The sequence below is a fragment of the Gallinula chloropus genome (genome assembly GCF_964237585.1).
Source record: "Gallinula chloropus genome assembly, chromosome: 13".
In the NCBI taxonomy this organism is placed as follows: Eukaryota; Metazoa; Chordata; class Aves; order Gruiformes; family Rallidae; genus Gallinula; species Gallinula chloropus.
Window position 1 is genome coordinate 7285260 of NC_140098.1, and position 15904 is coordinate 7301163.

The following is a 15904-nucleotide window of genomic DNA, read 5'->3' on the forward strand; positions in this document are numbered from 1 at the left end:
AATACAGACAAGCAATGAGCTGAAAGCTCAACACCTCTGCAGTCTGGAAGAGCACAGTAGGCATGTAATTTGAAAAACCTAATTACTCTCAATTGCAAATATTATAATCTAACTCTAGCCTTTTAAACCAAGGCTCTAATTAGTTCACACACCCTTGCCATGTTCATTGTCATTTTGTACTTTTATGGTAAGACATGTGCCATGTGCTTCTGGGCTGAAAACACCAAACTGACTCACACGTGGAAACAAACTGACGCTCGACACACAACTTTACATGTGCAAGCATAATTATGTTTTTCCTCAGATGAGTGATTTATGAGCCAATCTTCCTCCAAATTTTAAATAGCATCACACATTAAAAAAGACAACTAAGTTGAATGATAGGTATGTGTAGATTTAATGAGGAGATAAGTGAAGGTAAAGATTCCCAGAAGGGGCCTCACGTTCAGCTAGTCTGACTCTTTCTCTCAGAAACAACTGAATATACTATATGATTTCTTAATCATACAGCTACCTCTGCTGTTGGTAACTCTGCACTTTCTCCAGGAAGTTATGCTAGTACTTCACAAGCTGTCATTTAGGAAATGATTCTTAGCATTTACTTTTCATAGTTTGTGATCTTATGCTGTATCTTGCATGGACACATAGAACGCTGTTCCCCTGTTGTTAAGCACCATTATGGATTGAAGATGCAGTTCCTTCCTTACATTTCTCTTTTAGCCTGAATAGTTTAGTTCCATGTGGTCTTTCCCTACAGATCACATTTTCAGACACTTGATAATTCTTAGTTGTGAAATGAGTTTTTAAAGACCTCATAGTCTCTTTAGAATTTTGCTAGGATGTAGAAGGAAAGCTCTGGTATGGAAGGGAAGATTTAACCTGCCTCGAGTTTAGGAGTGAAATAGGACGTGCCTCTTCTAAAAAACAAAACAAAACAAAACAAAACATACTCAAGAGATTATGAACACTTATTTAAAGGTCATTGTGGTCAACACTGATATTAAAACCAGCTGAACTGTTGAAAATAGTGGACAGAATTACTTTGAAATTTAATAAGTACACTAAAATAAAAAAAACCCCAAACCCCTTTGAAATTAAACACAACCAACTTATTCAAGTTCAGATTCTGCAACAAAAGAATCCCAAGATCCCCAGTATTACACGTTGTGTGTTTTTCTTTTCTAGAATTATCAAAGAGCATTACTATATATAGAAACTCAAATATTCACACTCCTCTCAAGGTACCATTTTGACTTAATTATATGGTGATAACTTACCAATAACTTTAACAAAATAGGCATCTGCTTCGAAGTTATTTTTTAATGTATGGATAGCAAAGTCCTTGTTGGAGTAGCTTTTGCTTAGCACAATGATATCCAAGATTCCCTAGAGGAAAAAAGTTTACATTACAATGCTGATTTACTCTAGATAACATCTAAATTTATCAAACAAATTCCCTTAGAGATACAAAGAAAAAAAATAGCATGCAAAGTTACACCTTCACTACTAATTTCAATACCTTTCAACTCTTAGCAATCTATGGCAATTTAGGACAGTGTGCTCTATCCCCAGCTAACCAGGACAAAGCATGTGGTCCATGGCTTGCTACTGAAGAAGGTAGCTCAAACAGAGCACATGGAGGCTCAGCAAACTTTTAGGCAGCAACAGGCTGTTGCTGTCTGCTCACCTGCCAGGGAGCATCTCAGGAGTGAATTTCCCAGGCTGCAGGCACTGCCTGCCACGTGCTGTAACACCATCATTTTTACACAGCGTGCAGAGAGAGACAGCAACACTCAAAGAGAGATGCTGTTAGCTGGAGCAGAGAGTTGAACTTACATCTTCATATATGTCAAAGAAGGTTGCTACCACTGCATCCTTGATTTGATTTAGATCCGAGAGCTCCCAAAAAACTTTAAACATACGACGTGCACTCTTGCAGCTTACATTATTGCAAGGGACATTTTCTAGTAGAAACGCTTGTTGATTGCTGTAAAACATATATACATAAACCAACTTAGTTACTATAAAGTCTAAATAGTAGGCATTTCAAAAATATTGTAATTAAGTAATGTGAGTCTACTTAAGTTCAGTATAATAAAAACAAAGTTCGCAGCCCCCGGATGCTTTAAAATCCATCAGCGTTTTTGTTAACTTTGCAGACAGACTTATAACCATTACACCATGCCTGACTTTAACCAGTGAATGCACTAAATAAATGGGTCTAAATCAGCAGGAATCATTTCATTAACCATCCACTCAAAAGACTACATATATTGTTACTTCATTCTGAAACAAGCACAAGTGCACTTAACTGTGATTTTCCTTAATCCCTCCATGGTCCTTCAGCTTAAACACTACTGAAAAAGTGTCAGTGCCTTTTTGTTAATTTATGAGAATCTCTCCCCCCCCCCCGGCTCATTTTATAAATTTTCTTACACACTACATGATTAAACCAAATCTCTATTCCTATTTTTCCACTGTTTCAAAGCAAAACAGAGAACACAAACCCCAACCTACCAGCACACTAGAAATAGGACAAGACAAACCAAATCAGACATTTCCTGGCATACAACAAATACAGACAGGAAGACGGGCTGTAATACTGAAACAACAAACCACCCAACCAACCAGAACACCAGGTCTGGTATAGCAACGTCTCCCTTCTAAGGAATTTTTCGAATTCCTGTCAGTGGACAGGAGGTTCACAGGCTGGTGACTAATGGCTGTACATGCTGTCTCTGGTACTGTCACACTGCCGCTTCCACTGGAACGGTTCAGACTTGACCAACTGGGAGTCTGATTCTTTGGCAGGTCTGTATCCTGGGAGCCTGCTAGAATCCACCACTGCCTTGGCACTGGGAACAAACCAAGGTTCCTCCTCTCTGGGGCAGAGCCAGGAGATGGAGCAGTGTTCTGTAAAGCTAGCTAAGCATGTCAGAGCCCAGGGCAATAACCAAGCCCACTTCTTCAGTATGACCTTGAACATACTGCTCTTTCTGAGGATGAAAAGGTGTTTTTCTCTACCTTAATGGCATCCAGTGCCTCCAGGATGCAGTGACACACATGCACACACACACACATTTTTCCTCTGACAAGTTTTTATTGTTCTTTATTTCTACACTATATTTCTCATAGGAATCATATCCCACATATGAATATTTCTGGTCTATCCTTTTCAGAAAGAGTTAAAGCAGGGCAAAACATTTACCCTGAGAAAAAGCTTTTCTAACACTGAAGTAAATTGGCTTCCTTGCCTGCTGCCAAGTTAGTATTTCAGAATCCACAATGGGAAAAATGCAGAATTTTGTTCCATGATATGTCGCAAGTAAAAAGGGATATTTAAATACTTCCCTTAGAACCTCATAATTGCATTTGTTGAGGTTCTGTGAAATATACACAAATTAGACTGTTATTCTTCTGCCATATGCCTGCATTTGAATGAAGCTCAGTATGAAAAACCCACTGGTAGTATATTGAACTAATGTCCAGCCAAAATGAAATTATGTGATCTGCAATATTTAAGACACTGTATTATCTGCATCTGAGAACTCCTAACTTGAAATTGGTAAGTGTTCACACTCATTTCATGTATTGCATAAGTATCCTATCAGTTTAACAAACCAAAGCATAAGGTGACAACCTGAGTTAAGCAAATTTCTCTTTTTTTTCCATTTGTTTCAATTCCTCTTTTTCATTATCTTGACATACACTCTTCTTCAATTTGCAGGAACTTTTAGAAAGATGCTTCCTTTCAATTCACGTTTAATTCAATTTTTTTATATTGGCAGATATAAATGCTTTAACTTGAGAGTATCACTCAGGGGTCTTCCACATCTTGTTTTCACTTTTTCAAAGAATTGATAATATTTATAGTAAATACTAAAATACACTCTTGAAATATTAATGGTTTCAATTTCTGATACATTTGCTTATGTGTAAATAGTTCCACCCTTTTGACTGAAATGGAGCGAACATGACTTTTCTTTTCCTCATGTATTTCCAGCACATTATCAATATAGAAGATAAGGATTTTATCATGAATATGTAGGAATTATTTACCACACTTAGAAACAATTTCAAAATAACTATCTCTAAAGAACACATGAATGCATTCACACAGCAACTTCTGAATAGAGGAAAAAGCAAAATATGCTCATTTAATGGTGGGGGACAGTCTTCAGGTCTGCTCAAAAAATACAGACAAAAAACTCAACAGCAATGTCTTTACAGCTTCCCTCACATCTGTGTACAAAACAGAGTGCTTTAAGCTCATTGTTATTGCCATCCTTAAAATGACATAACATACCTGGAAGTCTATGAGAAAACACAGGCACTGTTAAAATGGTAAAGCCTTAAAATCAGTGCTAAAGTGCCCAATACAATTTGTGAGGTAATATGGAATAATTTAGCTAAAATGCTGAAAACAGGCTGAGCAAAAGAACTCTTACTAGAAGAGGCATGCAGCTCTTAACACGCTCCTTGCAGCACTTTCAATATTCAAATATATACAACAATGTGTATACACAGTGGCAGCTAAATCATGTACTACCTGAATAACTTTATCCCAAATTGATTATGACTGATGCTCAATAAAGTACAGGGCTGTCTATACTTTGGAGCCTTCTGACAAAAGTCATCTGCAACAAAGCTAAATTTAGTAAGGCTGAATTACTAAGCAAGGCTTAATACCAAAGAAAGACTGAAGACCCATCTAAGTTTTACTTTAACATTTTTCTTTGCAATTAGAATTAAATATTTACTGCTTAATTTCATATAGCTCTCATCCTGTCAATTTTAGGGTAGTTCATTTATAGGGGACATCTAAATGACTAATATCTTACTCCAGACAGTCAGAATAATTGGATTTGCCTCTATTTTTCAGATTGCTCAATTACAGGGTACTCATGAATCCTATATTTAAAAGAAGTCCTTTATCCAACCTTGCTTCTGACAAGTGACAACTAACAATGATTTAGGAAGAGATAATTTGGTCAAATAAGAGTCTTTTCAAGTAGACCCATATAAAGGATTAATACACATACATTAATTTAAAACTGAGCATGAATACCTGGAAGACTTTCTAGAAGTGTATTATATTCAAAGGTTTTCATCACCTGTCCATACAAAATTCTGTGTTATCTCAAAGTTTCAGCTTTTAATGTTATTTTCACCAATGTCAGGGAGAGAGAGATGCTGTATTTCCAACCCTACCATTACTTTACCACTGAATTCAATTCACTCTGAATTGAAAAAAAAAGCTTCCTTATTTGCAATGCAAGATGCCAATTATTAGCATCTAATTTGGAAACAAGTAGTTAAGCAAAATTTGTTTCATCTAATTAGGCTAGAGAAAGACAGGTGTTTATAGACTCACAACCAGTGCTTACACTTTCAATGTTCTCCGAGTCAATTGAAAACCGGCATGTGAAAAAACGAATACATTTAGATACGACAGCAAGGAGAGATGAACCAATGACTACTGATAAAATCCCTTCACCTATTCTTATTCTATATACATATGCAATTTCTAATACATTCACAACTAAAAGGAAGAAAAATTCATGTATGTATCTAGCCTGAAGAAAATTCTGTGGACTGGAATTCTAATGTGCAGATTTCGACTCAAATCAGAAGTTGAAAGAATTCATAATGGACCAATAAATATGGAAGAATCAACTCTGAATTTAGCATCGTCACCTGATGGAATTTGTTGAGTCTCTGGGTTCAAGCGCCCATCACATTTTCAACACAAGCAAGATTGGGTTGTTGTTAATAAGGAATGTCTCCACGCTGTCAGAACATTACACACTTTTATTTAAAGTCCCCAGGATATGGCAGCAGATGAACCAGTATGGGCTTATGGCATTTGGAAAATACTTGAAGCTATTAATCGTTTTCCTGACTTACTCACCTGGAAGGACCATAAACCAAAGTTATGAGTAACTATCATGTCTGTCTTTCAGTGTTTCGTAGGTATTTTTAAGGAGATTAAAGTGCTTTCCAGAATTATGATGAAAGCATATAATTGATTTTAATCATATTCTATTATCATGTATCAGTGTATTTTCAGATGAATAAGATGGTTTCTGCCTCCTTTCTTTAAGTCAGAGATAGCAACCACAGGCTAGGATTCCTAAACTATAGCAGATTGAGGTCAAGAGTTTACAAAAACGCTTTTATCATTTAATCACAGTAATCAATCACTGAAATTAGATCTGTAGATGTAGCATGAAAGGCTTCAGAGAAAGAAATAAACAGCTTGATCCAGAAGTGTTTAAAATCAATTAAATAAGGCTTTCATTTTATTTTGCTCTAATTTAAGAGGAGCTTTTAATTTAATACCCACACTGTTTTAATTCTTTCCACTTTATGACCCAGTTACACATTTTATTAGGAAGTATTTGCTTAAGACTCACAGAAAAAATGAGCTAATACTACTCTGAAAGTCACATTTCATAGTCAGTGCAAAAAAATGGGACTTACGTTCCCATCCCAAAAAATAAAAATGCTTTCCATTACTTTTCTACCAATACTAGAAAAATACAGTGTTAACATGCAAAGTATTTCTTAATTCTTAGTTAACTTACACTTTTTTTGCCAGACTTCCTGAGCTCTCTGAACTTCCCTTTTAATAACCTGTCAAACCATCTGCCAGTACCTTCAGTACTTCTGCCTTACTGTGTCACTCAACTTTGAAATCAAGTTTCAAAATAACTTTAAGACGCACTCAAAAGAATAAACAAACAATTTCAGAAGCAAGGAGAATAAAGATAAAAGCGTATCACAGAAATTTACCGCAGCAAGACATAGATACCTTCCTGGCCTTTTATAGGAGTAACTATTTATAGACTATTTAATTGGTTTACATAATATTACAGTGCCATAATTATACACCAGAGGAGAGAGGCTCCTAAGAATCTTAAACAGTAGAATAGCTTCAAACAAACTTCTGAGCTCCATAAATCTTCATGAAGTCCTTCTGAACTGTACTAGCCATCTGGATACACATGAGAGGATAGCCTATAGTACAGCTTAAAACAAGATTTGTGGGGTTTAAATAGAAGCAATGACAAGAACAGTTTTATAGTTTAGATGTCATGATATTTCAGTGGAAGAGACTGGTTGTAGTCTGCTCTCTAGACTGTTTACGGTCTTCAGTGACTACTGAGCAGAACATACAAACTCCAACTGAGCAAGGATATGGAGTAAGAACACTTGATATTCAGAGGCCAAGTGCTCTAATGTTGCCTGTACAAGTTTGGGGCAGTAATATCACAGCATCTCCACTGCTATAGCTGAATATAAAGAGCTTCTGTGATAGTTATTTTAAAGCTCAGGGGTAGGGAGACAGAGCTCAGCTGCTCACTGCCTTGTCTCTGAATCACATCATGTAGGCTGAATACAGGCACATAACTCTTCAAACAGGGTCATTTTTAGGTATGTATCTGAAGAACTCCAACACAAAAGTGTCAGTGGGTGACTCATGTTTAGGCAGTCATTAGAGAACCTAAATTGACTTCTTTAGCATCTAAATTCTGTCAATTTACCATTTTAAGCAAAGCAAGCTCTTCAGTTCTTTCCTTAATGAGTATTAACTCCAGTGACAAACCTGCACTCAAGCTCATCCAAAATACTGTGAAGAAGAAGATAATAAATACACCTCTAAGACAGACTTACTGTGCCTTGTAATGTGCTAGTGCAAGTATTTGTCATAGATCCCAGTAAGGAATATATGTTGAGACTCCATAAGGCATTGATTAAAGTACCTTTTTGAAAGAGATGACATGAAGGAAAAGGAGATAGCATAGATAATCTTATATCTCTTCAGATGCTAGAAAACCCAGGTTGTGCAGCATCTACTCAAGACACGACATGCTGTGCACCTCTTGTCTGTAGCGAGGTTTGCTGGCATTATGGTCTCTAGTGCTCTTCTAGGTTTCTCTTAGAAGTAAACAAGTCTATTCATCATTTCTACTGTCAAGCAAAAAGATGTTCACATGAAAACATGCTGCTTCACTTCAAGGTAAAGGCAAGGACATGCCAGTCGTATCCCCACCAGGTGCCCAGTGAGAGGTGCCTACAGGCTTCTCTGTTACAATTAGCTGGCTAAGTTTATCCTGCAGCCAAGTAGAATGCAGAACAGCACAGGCGTGCACCTACTCAGGTCAACTGTTATGTGGATCACTACCTCCTCAATGTACAACAGTCTCCCTGTAAGCATCACCACATGCCCTCTTCCACCCGACACCAGATGGTAGCAATACAAAATATCACGAAAGCGAGTAATAAAGAAAGAAAAGGAGGAGAAAGATTACACTGACAAAGGTTAGAAACTTTTTATTATTATTATTATTATTTTTAGAGCAGCAGGTTTATTTCAGTTCAATTTGATCCATATAAAAATCACTACTAAGTTAAGCGTATCTAAAATTCCTGATTGTCAAGAGGGGCAAAACATAATTGCATTTTTCAGCAGATTCACCAGTGTTCACTCCATGTGACAGCACAGAACCGGCTCCCCAGCTCGCAGCAGCCTGGTGTACCAGCCAACACTGAAAGCTCAAGTCACGATTTTGCAGAAAATGATTTGGGAAAGGAAAGGCAGAGATAATCAGCTCCTGTAATCCAGGAGGAGTGCCTAAAATGCTACTGCATACTCCAGTCCCCGGTGCAATTCCCCACCAAGAGTCACAGTCTGAGCCTATACAACTGTGCATTCTGAATATACCATGTAAATGCATGCTTTTCAAAAGGTAAACATTTAGCAGACATCTAAAGTCTTGTTCACTTGATAAAATGATTGATTGAACATGCATTTGATAGGCATTATTTCTAGGTTTACATATGCCCTACCTTCCAGATGTGTTCTTTAGTATAGCAAGAGCGTCTGGGTAGCCATCCATATTGTAATCTCCAATATGAAGTGTAATTGGAAATGAAATTTCTGCTGAAGATTTGTCATTTTGATACGGTACAAACCCCCAGAGTGTGTCTTTATTTCTGAAGTCTTGCAAGACTGGGATCCACTGTAAGATAAACAACCAAACAAAAAAGAACAGTAGGTAAGGAATCAATTCCACTTTATTTATTTAAACAACTTAATTCTATTTAAAACAGCTGACTTTTCTTCACTATATCAGGATCTTATCCATTTACGCATCTCTGAAGAGGAAATAAGGATTATTTCCTAAGACTGTCACCAAATGAAAAAATAATTTAGTGTATAGAAAAGGCTTCAAATTAATTCCAAAACAGAAAAACAATGGACAAAGTTGTAAGAATGAAGGACCTAATCCTTAAGCATAGAGTCCCTTTGTTTTCCTCGGAATTACAAGCAATAGGCAGCATTTAAGCTGGAGGACGGATGCATCTTCATTAAAATAGTGTGGATACAATCAGTGTGCTTCAGGACAGGACAGCCATTCAGAGGGGACCCAGAAACACAAGAACTGGTTCTAGGTCCCTCTTTGCCCATCAGCAAAGCAAGTCCTCCACAGAGAAGTAAACTCTGCTACAGTACAGGCTGGACACTGACCAGCTGTGTGGGTCCTGGCGAACTGTAGGCTAAAGGCACATGTGACACTGTGACAGCACCCAGCACACTGTGACAGCACCCAGCACACTGTGACTGCTGCCCTGCTCCTGCTGACGGCGGGGAGCCGTTATTGCTCTTTATTCAGCTCTTGTTAGTCAGCATCTGGATTCTGTGTCCAGCTTCATGCCCCATGATTCAAGAAAGATTTAAGAATATTGAGTGTGTTTGGAGAAGGGTCACCAGGATATTCAGGCACTTAGTATTTACTCAAAGGATAGGCTGAGGTTACAGGGCTTGTTCAGCCTGGAAAACAGATGATTCAGGGGGAAATTCATGGTAGCCAAGGAGGCAAGTGAGAAGACAGAACCAAGCTCTCTACTGAGATGCATGGCAGAACAAGAAACAGTGGTCAGACTGACACAAGGGAGGTTCCAACTAGCAATATACAAACAAAAATCACTATGATGATAAAAATTAAACTAGGAAGGAGGCCCAGAGAAGTTGCAGAATCTTTGTCTTCAGGGGCTTTCAAAGCTTGACTGGACAAAGCTCTAAACAACATGGTCTGAATTTGGTGTTCATCCTGCTTAAAGCAGCAGGAGGCTGGATCTCCTAAGGTTCATTTCTGCTTGAACAATTCTATTATTCACGGATATTTAGAAGTTCAAGAGCTTCAATTCCTCCCCTATCTCCCCAGCAGCACTAGATACTGAACTGTTTGATAAGAAATTAAGATTACAGTATCAAATCGAAAGTACAAAAGAAATGCAAAGTATAATTTCTCCAGGACAAGAAACAGAATGTATCTGCACTTACTTTCCAAAGTGCTGCAGAGGTGCTAAATAGGAATTTATCTTAATTAAAATCAAAGTAATTTCACAAGTTGGTATGAAGCTGAAGTGCCAGGGTTAACATTTCCCTGCTACAGAAAAATTCAGTGCCATATTTAAAGCCAGAAGTAATTTTATATGTCAACTAGCTGACAGTACCTTCAAAAGGACAGAAGGGTGTCATCTTAAAGGATCACTATCACCAACATCAAAAGCACTTAACTGCATCATAAATGTCTCTCATTGAAACCTTTATGTCGCTATTTCAGACACCAGAATGAGATCCATGACTAGCATCATGTCCTGCTGTGGAGAGACTCCCTGACACAATCCCATAACCAATAATGTCCCTGCCACACAGCCATTGCCTCGACACTGGGACTGGTCCCTCCAGACTCCACACCACCACATGCATAGCAGAGAAGCTCCCAAATTTATTAAAAACGTGTACTAAGGTCAACTTTGGATATCCCAGGTGACTTAGAAGCCTGGGACAGTTCCGCATGACACTGCATGTCACGGTGTGACTACATCAAAACTGCAACAAGGATCTGCAAATGTAAACATAGTTTACACCACCCCACCCCCCAGCCTATTTAGTTACTGTTAGCTGCCCAAAGTTTGGAAACATCTAAGAAACACAAGAACACAGACTTTTAACCTGTGGGAGTTTTTCAGAGGGTTACATTTCTTAGCACTTGTTTGTCATGCAGAAGACAGATTAAACAATATTATTACAAAATACTGTAATTTTGAAAAACACTGATTGAAATCAGAGCCATGAAATATAATACAGTTTTTACTTTACATGGTGGCATTCACACAGTCATTAAAATGAAATCCAATTATATCCATCATATACTTTCTAAATGTTCCCATGTATGGTAACACTATTTTAAAGAAACAAAATTAAAAAGCAACTTTTTAGGTACAGATCCAGATTTCTATTCTGGTTTTGCTCGAAGTGATTCATAGAAAGCAATTTTACAATCATGAAGTCTACAATGAAATGCAGAGATATAAGACAAAAGGTGAGCAAACTAGCATCAGCACTGTGCATGCTACAGAGCAACCTTCATCCACCTCACTGACCCAGTGGTGGGACTTCTTTTAACAGCAGTTATGGGACATTTTGAAAACATCAGTCTTGTTCAACATGTAACCAGAGCACATCCAGGCACCATATGTAACTTGCTCTGACAGTTTAAATTCAGTATAGTCCCCAATTTTGTTTCTATTATAAAACTACAGCACTGTGTACTGTAACACAGGATTCATTATTCATGTGCCTTGGGACAGATTTTAGTAAAGAAATAAAAAAATGTTTGTCCATAGCATAAATCTCCCACTCCTTTTGCATTTGATGGTCCGAGCAATTAATTTAGGTTTCATGTTTGCTGTTGCTATTTTATTATGACAAAGACTAAAAATAGGGTGTTCACATGTTACTCTAAGATAGAAACAGGTGGGTATAAAGTGGAACCACAAAGCTGTTTTTTTGTTTTCTGATATCATTTGTTGCCTGCCTTAGAAGAAAAAATACTGAAAAATGGAATGAGCATGTCTCAAGAAAATGTAAACAAACATTTAAAATTTAGAGAAATCAAAGATTTACTTCTTCCCTTTCTGTTAAATTCTATTGCATAGCACCACTAATATAATTACTTGAAACATCTGTATAGGTATTTTTACTTCTTCAATCAATGATTTTGTAGGCTAAAATAAGAAAAGATATCTTCAAGTTCTTGAAAGTTTGCTTGGAAACTCTTCAAACGTTTTTCACCAAGAAGAGAGAATGCTTTGTTACCCTGTGAACACAGCACTGGGGTACTTGAGGAAAAAAGTAAAACTAGTTGTACTCACTCTACTTAACTCCAAGTGTCCATGTCTTTCAGAGTCCACATATCTATGTTAAGAAAAGTAATTCTCTTGCTCTAATGCCTGTTAGCAGGTCTTCGAGCCACCACTGTGGGATTAACATATCTAAATTTTTACACTATGGCTAGAACTCTAGGAAGCACAAACCCAGCTGCTCACTTCCAGTCCACCTAGCACAGGCAGGGAGCCAGCTGCGAGGCAGAGAACATCTGGAAGTTGGTAGCCTATTTGTGGCCAACACCATTTTTGGAAATCCCATGGTTTCTCCTCTTTGCTATGACAAACACTATCCCATTCAAAGAAAGATGCATATCAAGAGTGACCTGAGGGAACTGACCACAGCAACAGAAGTGCTGTTCCCTGGGGCTCCCCCTCTGCTGTGCACATGCATCATACTTCAGCTGCACATAAAAAATAAATCCAGTGATTTCAGAATGCATTAGGCTTTCAGCACATATGAAGGTCAGCTAAATTCCATCTGCAGTCAAGTAGCCAACATTGAACAAAAGTAAAGCACGTGAATTAACTATATGTTACACCATTAGCTTACAGTGTTCAAAGCCCAGATGATGACACTGATTTAAAAACACAGAAAAAAGTAACCAACACAGTAAAAGTCAGTTTTGATGATGAAATGTGGCTCACAGCCCCATAGTTGCTTTGAGAAAGACAAGTGGCTTAGCAATGATGAGACAGTCTTGTACAATCTGAGACTGATGAAAATGAGAGCAGCTGCAACCCCTCCCCACATTTGAACTGTTATAGAAGAGCAAGGAAAAACAGTGACCAACTGCAGCTGATAAGTCACTGCTTTTGGGTAAACCTCACTTGCCTAGGGAATGGTGCTACCAAGACCTGTAGTTTGCTGTGGGATGCACCACTGGGGTGTTCTACTTTAGAGGAGTAAAGTTATAACCTTTCTATTATACAGAGAAATGTTGAAGGACCACGAAGCCTGCAAAGAAACTCTTGAATGAAGGGACTGAAATAATAGTGTTTGTGTCTGGAAACAAATGAAAAATCAAACTGAATACTTGCAAAATTAGAAGAAAGATTAGTCATCTCTAAGAACATCATAATATCTAGAGTTTCTACAATTAACAGTACTGGGGACTTTAAAACAAGTTTCAGAGAAAGCTAATTTTCAGAATCTAGATGAGAGCTCTAAATCAGCCAGCAGATGAGTCTGTAGCTATTGCAGGTGAATTTAAAGAAGTCTAAGGTATCCTAATACCTGCCACAATCTAAAACAGCATATGGGATTCTACTTCTGATCTGTCAGCAACTCTTGTTGCTATGGAAACATTCACATACTTTTCAAATTTTAGCATGTCTGTATCTCCTTAAGTCACTCATATGTATTTTGTTGGCATTCACTTTGGCTCTATCATTCCAACATATTTCTAATACTTATAAAGATGATTAAATTGTTAAATAAATTAAGCCCTCTGGTGAAGGATCATCCTTGAAAAACCCTACAGCAAAACCTGAAAAGATAATGGATATATAGCACCTTCTACAGACTTGCCATCTCAGTTTCCACTAGATTCCCCATAATTACCTGTGCCACAAGGGACAGGACACCATTCCCTTCTTGAAACACCTTCTGAACCACAATGGCTCATTGCTATTTCCCTGAAATTGTACAGTGCTTAAACCAACAAAAGCAACTGCTGCTTGTCTGTTGCTACAAAGCTTACATTTATCATTTTTTATTAACATTAACTTATTGAGTGAAAGCTCAGAAATTGGGTCATCTGATCTCACATTGACCAAATTCAATTAAAGAAAAATATTGCACTTCCAGGTAAATATGAGAAGTAATACACTTGAATAGATTTCTACCTGAAGTAAACCTACAACACATGGGAAAAACTGCAAACATGTGAATGAAGATACTGGTATTTCCCACTGTTTCAGAATGGAAAAGATTAAAGGCTTTAGAAGAAAAAGCTCCATCACCTCTATATGAATCTCAAAAAGTAAGAAAAAAGAGTATTCCATATATAATTCTTTAAAAAGGTTAGGGCCAGAACAAGTCATTATTGCACGCCATTTATTACTGTCATTTTTAATTAAAAAGTAATTCTAAAAGTATGTGGGGAAAATGGCTTAAAGTTTCTAGGAACTCTTAATACTTCTAATACTTTTTTCTAGCAGGGTGAGAATCTTGGATTCTTCACTTTATAAAGTGACAGTATTTAGCTGGTAGTTTTTAACTCAAATGTCATTAACCTTGGAAATTATTTTAAAATTGAAACTACAGAGTGAAATTACTAAAATTAAGTATAAGATTTAAATATAGTGATGAGTATCAAAAGTAATATTAAAAATCTGATGTATTCATAATTAAATAGTTAACCTCTATCAAAAAAAAAAAGAAATAATGAAGGAACAGAAGAACTGCCTATATGCAGTGTTACATTGCAGCAGGTTACAGTAAAAGACTACTTTGACTCACACCTTCCTCTGCTACAAGTGCATCACTTCCTTCTAGAAATGCACTAGGAACAACAAATACAACTTTAGCACACTGCTCAGTCACCTGCCACGCTCATGTAACAGCTTTCCAGCATGTGCTCTTTGTGTGTGGTTGATTTTCAACAGTGAAATTACATTAATTAAGAATATTTGCCTCAAATCTACTTGAGCAGAAATGCTCAACCATGTTTTACTTTTTATATTATCCAGAGTAAGGAATGAAAATTTAGGGCTAATGAGCAGTTCTCTTTTTATGCAAGAGCACCCCAGCTACTCAACAGTGAAATGTAAGCAGCCCATTACACTAATTACACTGCTGTAACATGCTTATCAGAAGTCTGTGTGCGCTGACCAGAAAGCAATGTGAGTATCTTGAATCGAGCATCCACTTGCATCAGGCAAAGGCTACAGCCTGGAAATCAAATCTGGCTGTAACACTGTGTCCAGCAACATCCTGTGGCACACCCAATACTGGCTGTCAATGTGAAAACCAAGCCCACAACTGAGCAGCCAGCCACACTGCACACAGACTAAGGTGCATTCCTAAGAACAGAGCTGCCAAGAGTAGAAGGCTGAATGAGATACAGTCCTGAATTTAGAGTTACTTCCTCTTACACTGATGGTATATTCCCTTCTAGCTATACTTCCTTAACTGACTGGTCACTGTGTGCTTTCCTTTTCAATACAGAATGATTTTCTCTCTAGTAGGGAAGTATACTATGGGCTAGAAATTCTGATGCTTTAAAAGAAAATCTACACTATGAACTTGGGCTGCAGACTGTAACAAGAAGCGCCACATCGATACATGTACTATTCTTTCAGCAAACAGCATGTTCGTTTACAAATTCTGAAATATGGATCAGAGAGGGTACTTAAAAAAAACTACTTTTAATTTGTTGGTAAAGGGATAATCCGTCATTCAGAACCTGGTTAGGAGCACGTATGGCATGTAGCTTTTCTGTGAGCACACTACGGTGGGTTTTGCTGTCAGTTATAAGCAAGTTCTTTATCTGTCACCTTGGCCTTAGGTTTGCATTGCTAAACATGAATTTAGTAAAAAAATTTAGGTTAATTTATAGTAAGCTGTAACTTTATTATAAATCAGGGGACTGTAAACAAACAGATCAGCACAGACTTTAAAATTAATAAATACACAGTAATCTATTACATAAATTATGAC

General features: G+C 37.4%; 1 protein-coding gene across 1 annotated transcript in view; it reads right to left on the reverse strand.

The window, feature by feature from the left end:
• The window catches only part of ITFG1 (integrin alpha FG-GAP repeat containing 1), a gene marked incomplete at its 5' end in the record, with an annotated part of 78108 nt that overhangs the window by 21905 nt on the left and 40299 nt on the right, over positions 1-15904 (reverse strand). The window contains 3 exons of the mRNA XM_084270141.1: positions 1278-1386; positions 1837-1987; positions 8854-9026. Of these exons, the coding sequence (XP_084126267.1) occupies positions 1278-1386; positions 1837-1987; positions 8854-9026 (433 nt within the window). The remainder of the gene's footprint in view (positions 1-1277; positions 1387-1836; positions 1988-8853; positions 9027-15904) is intronic.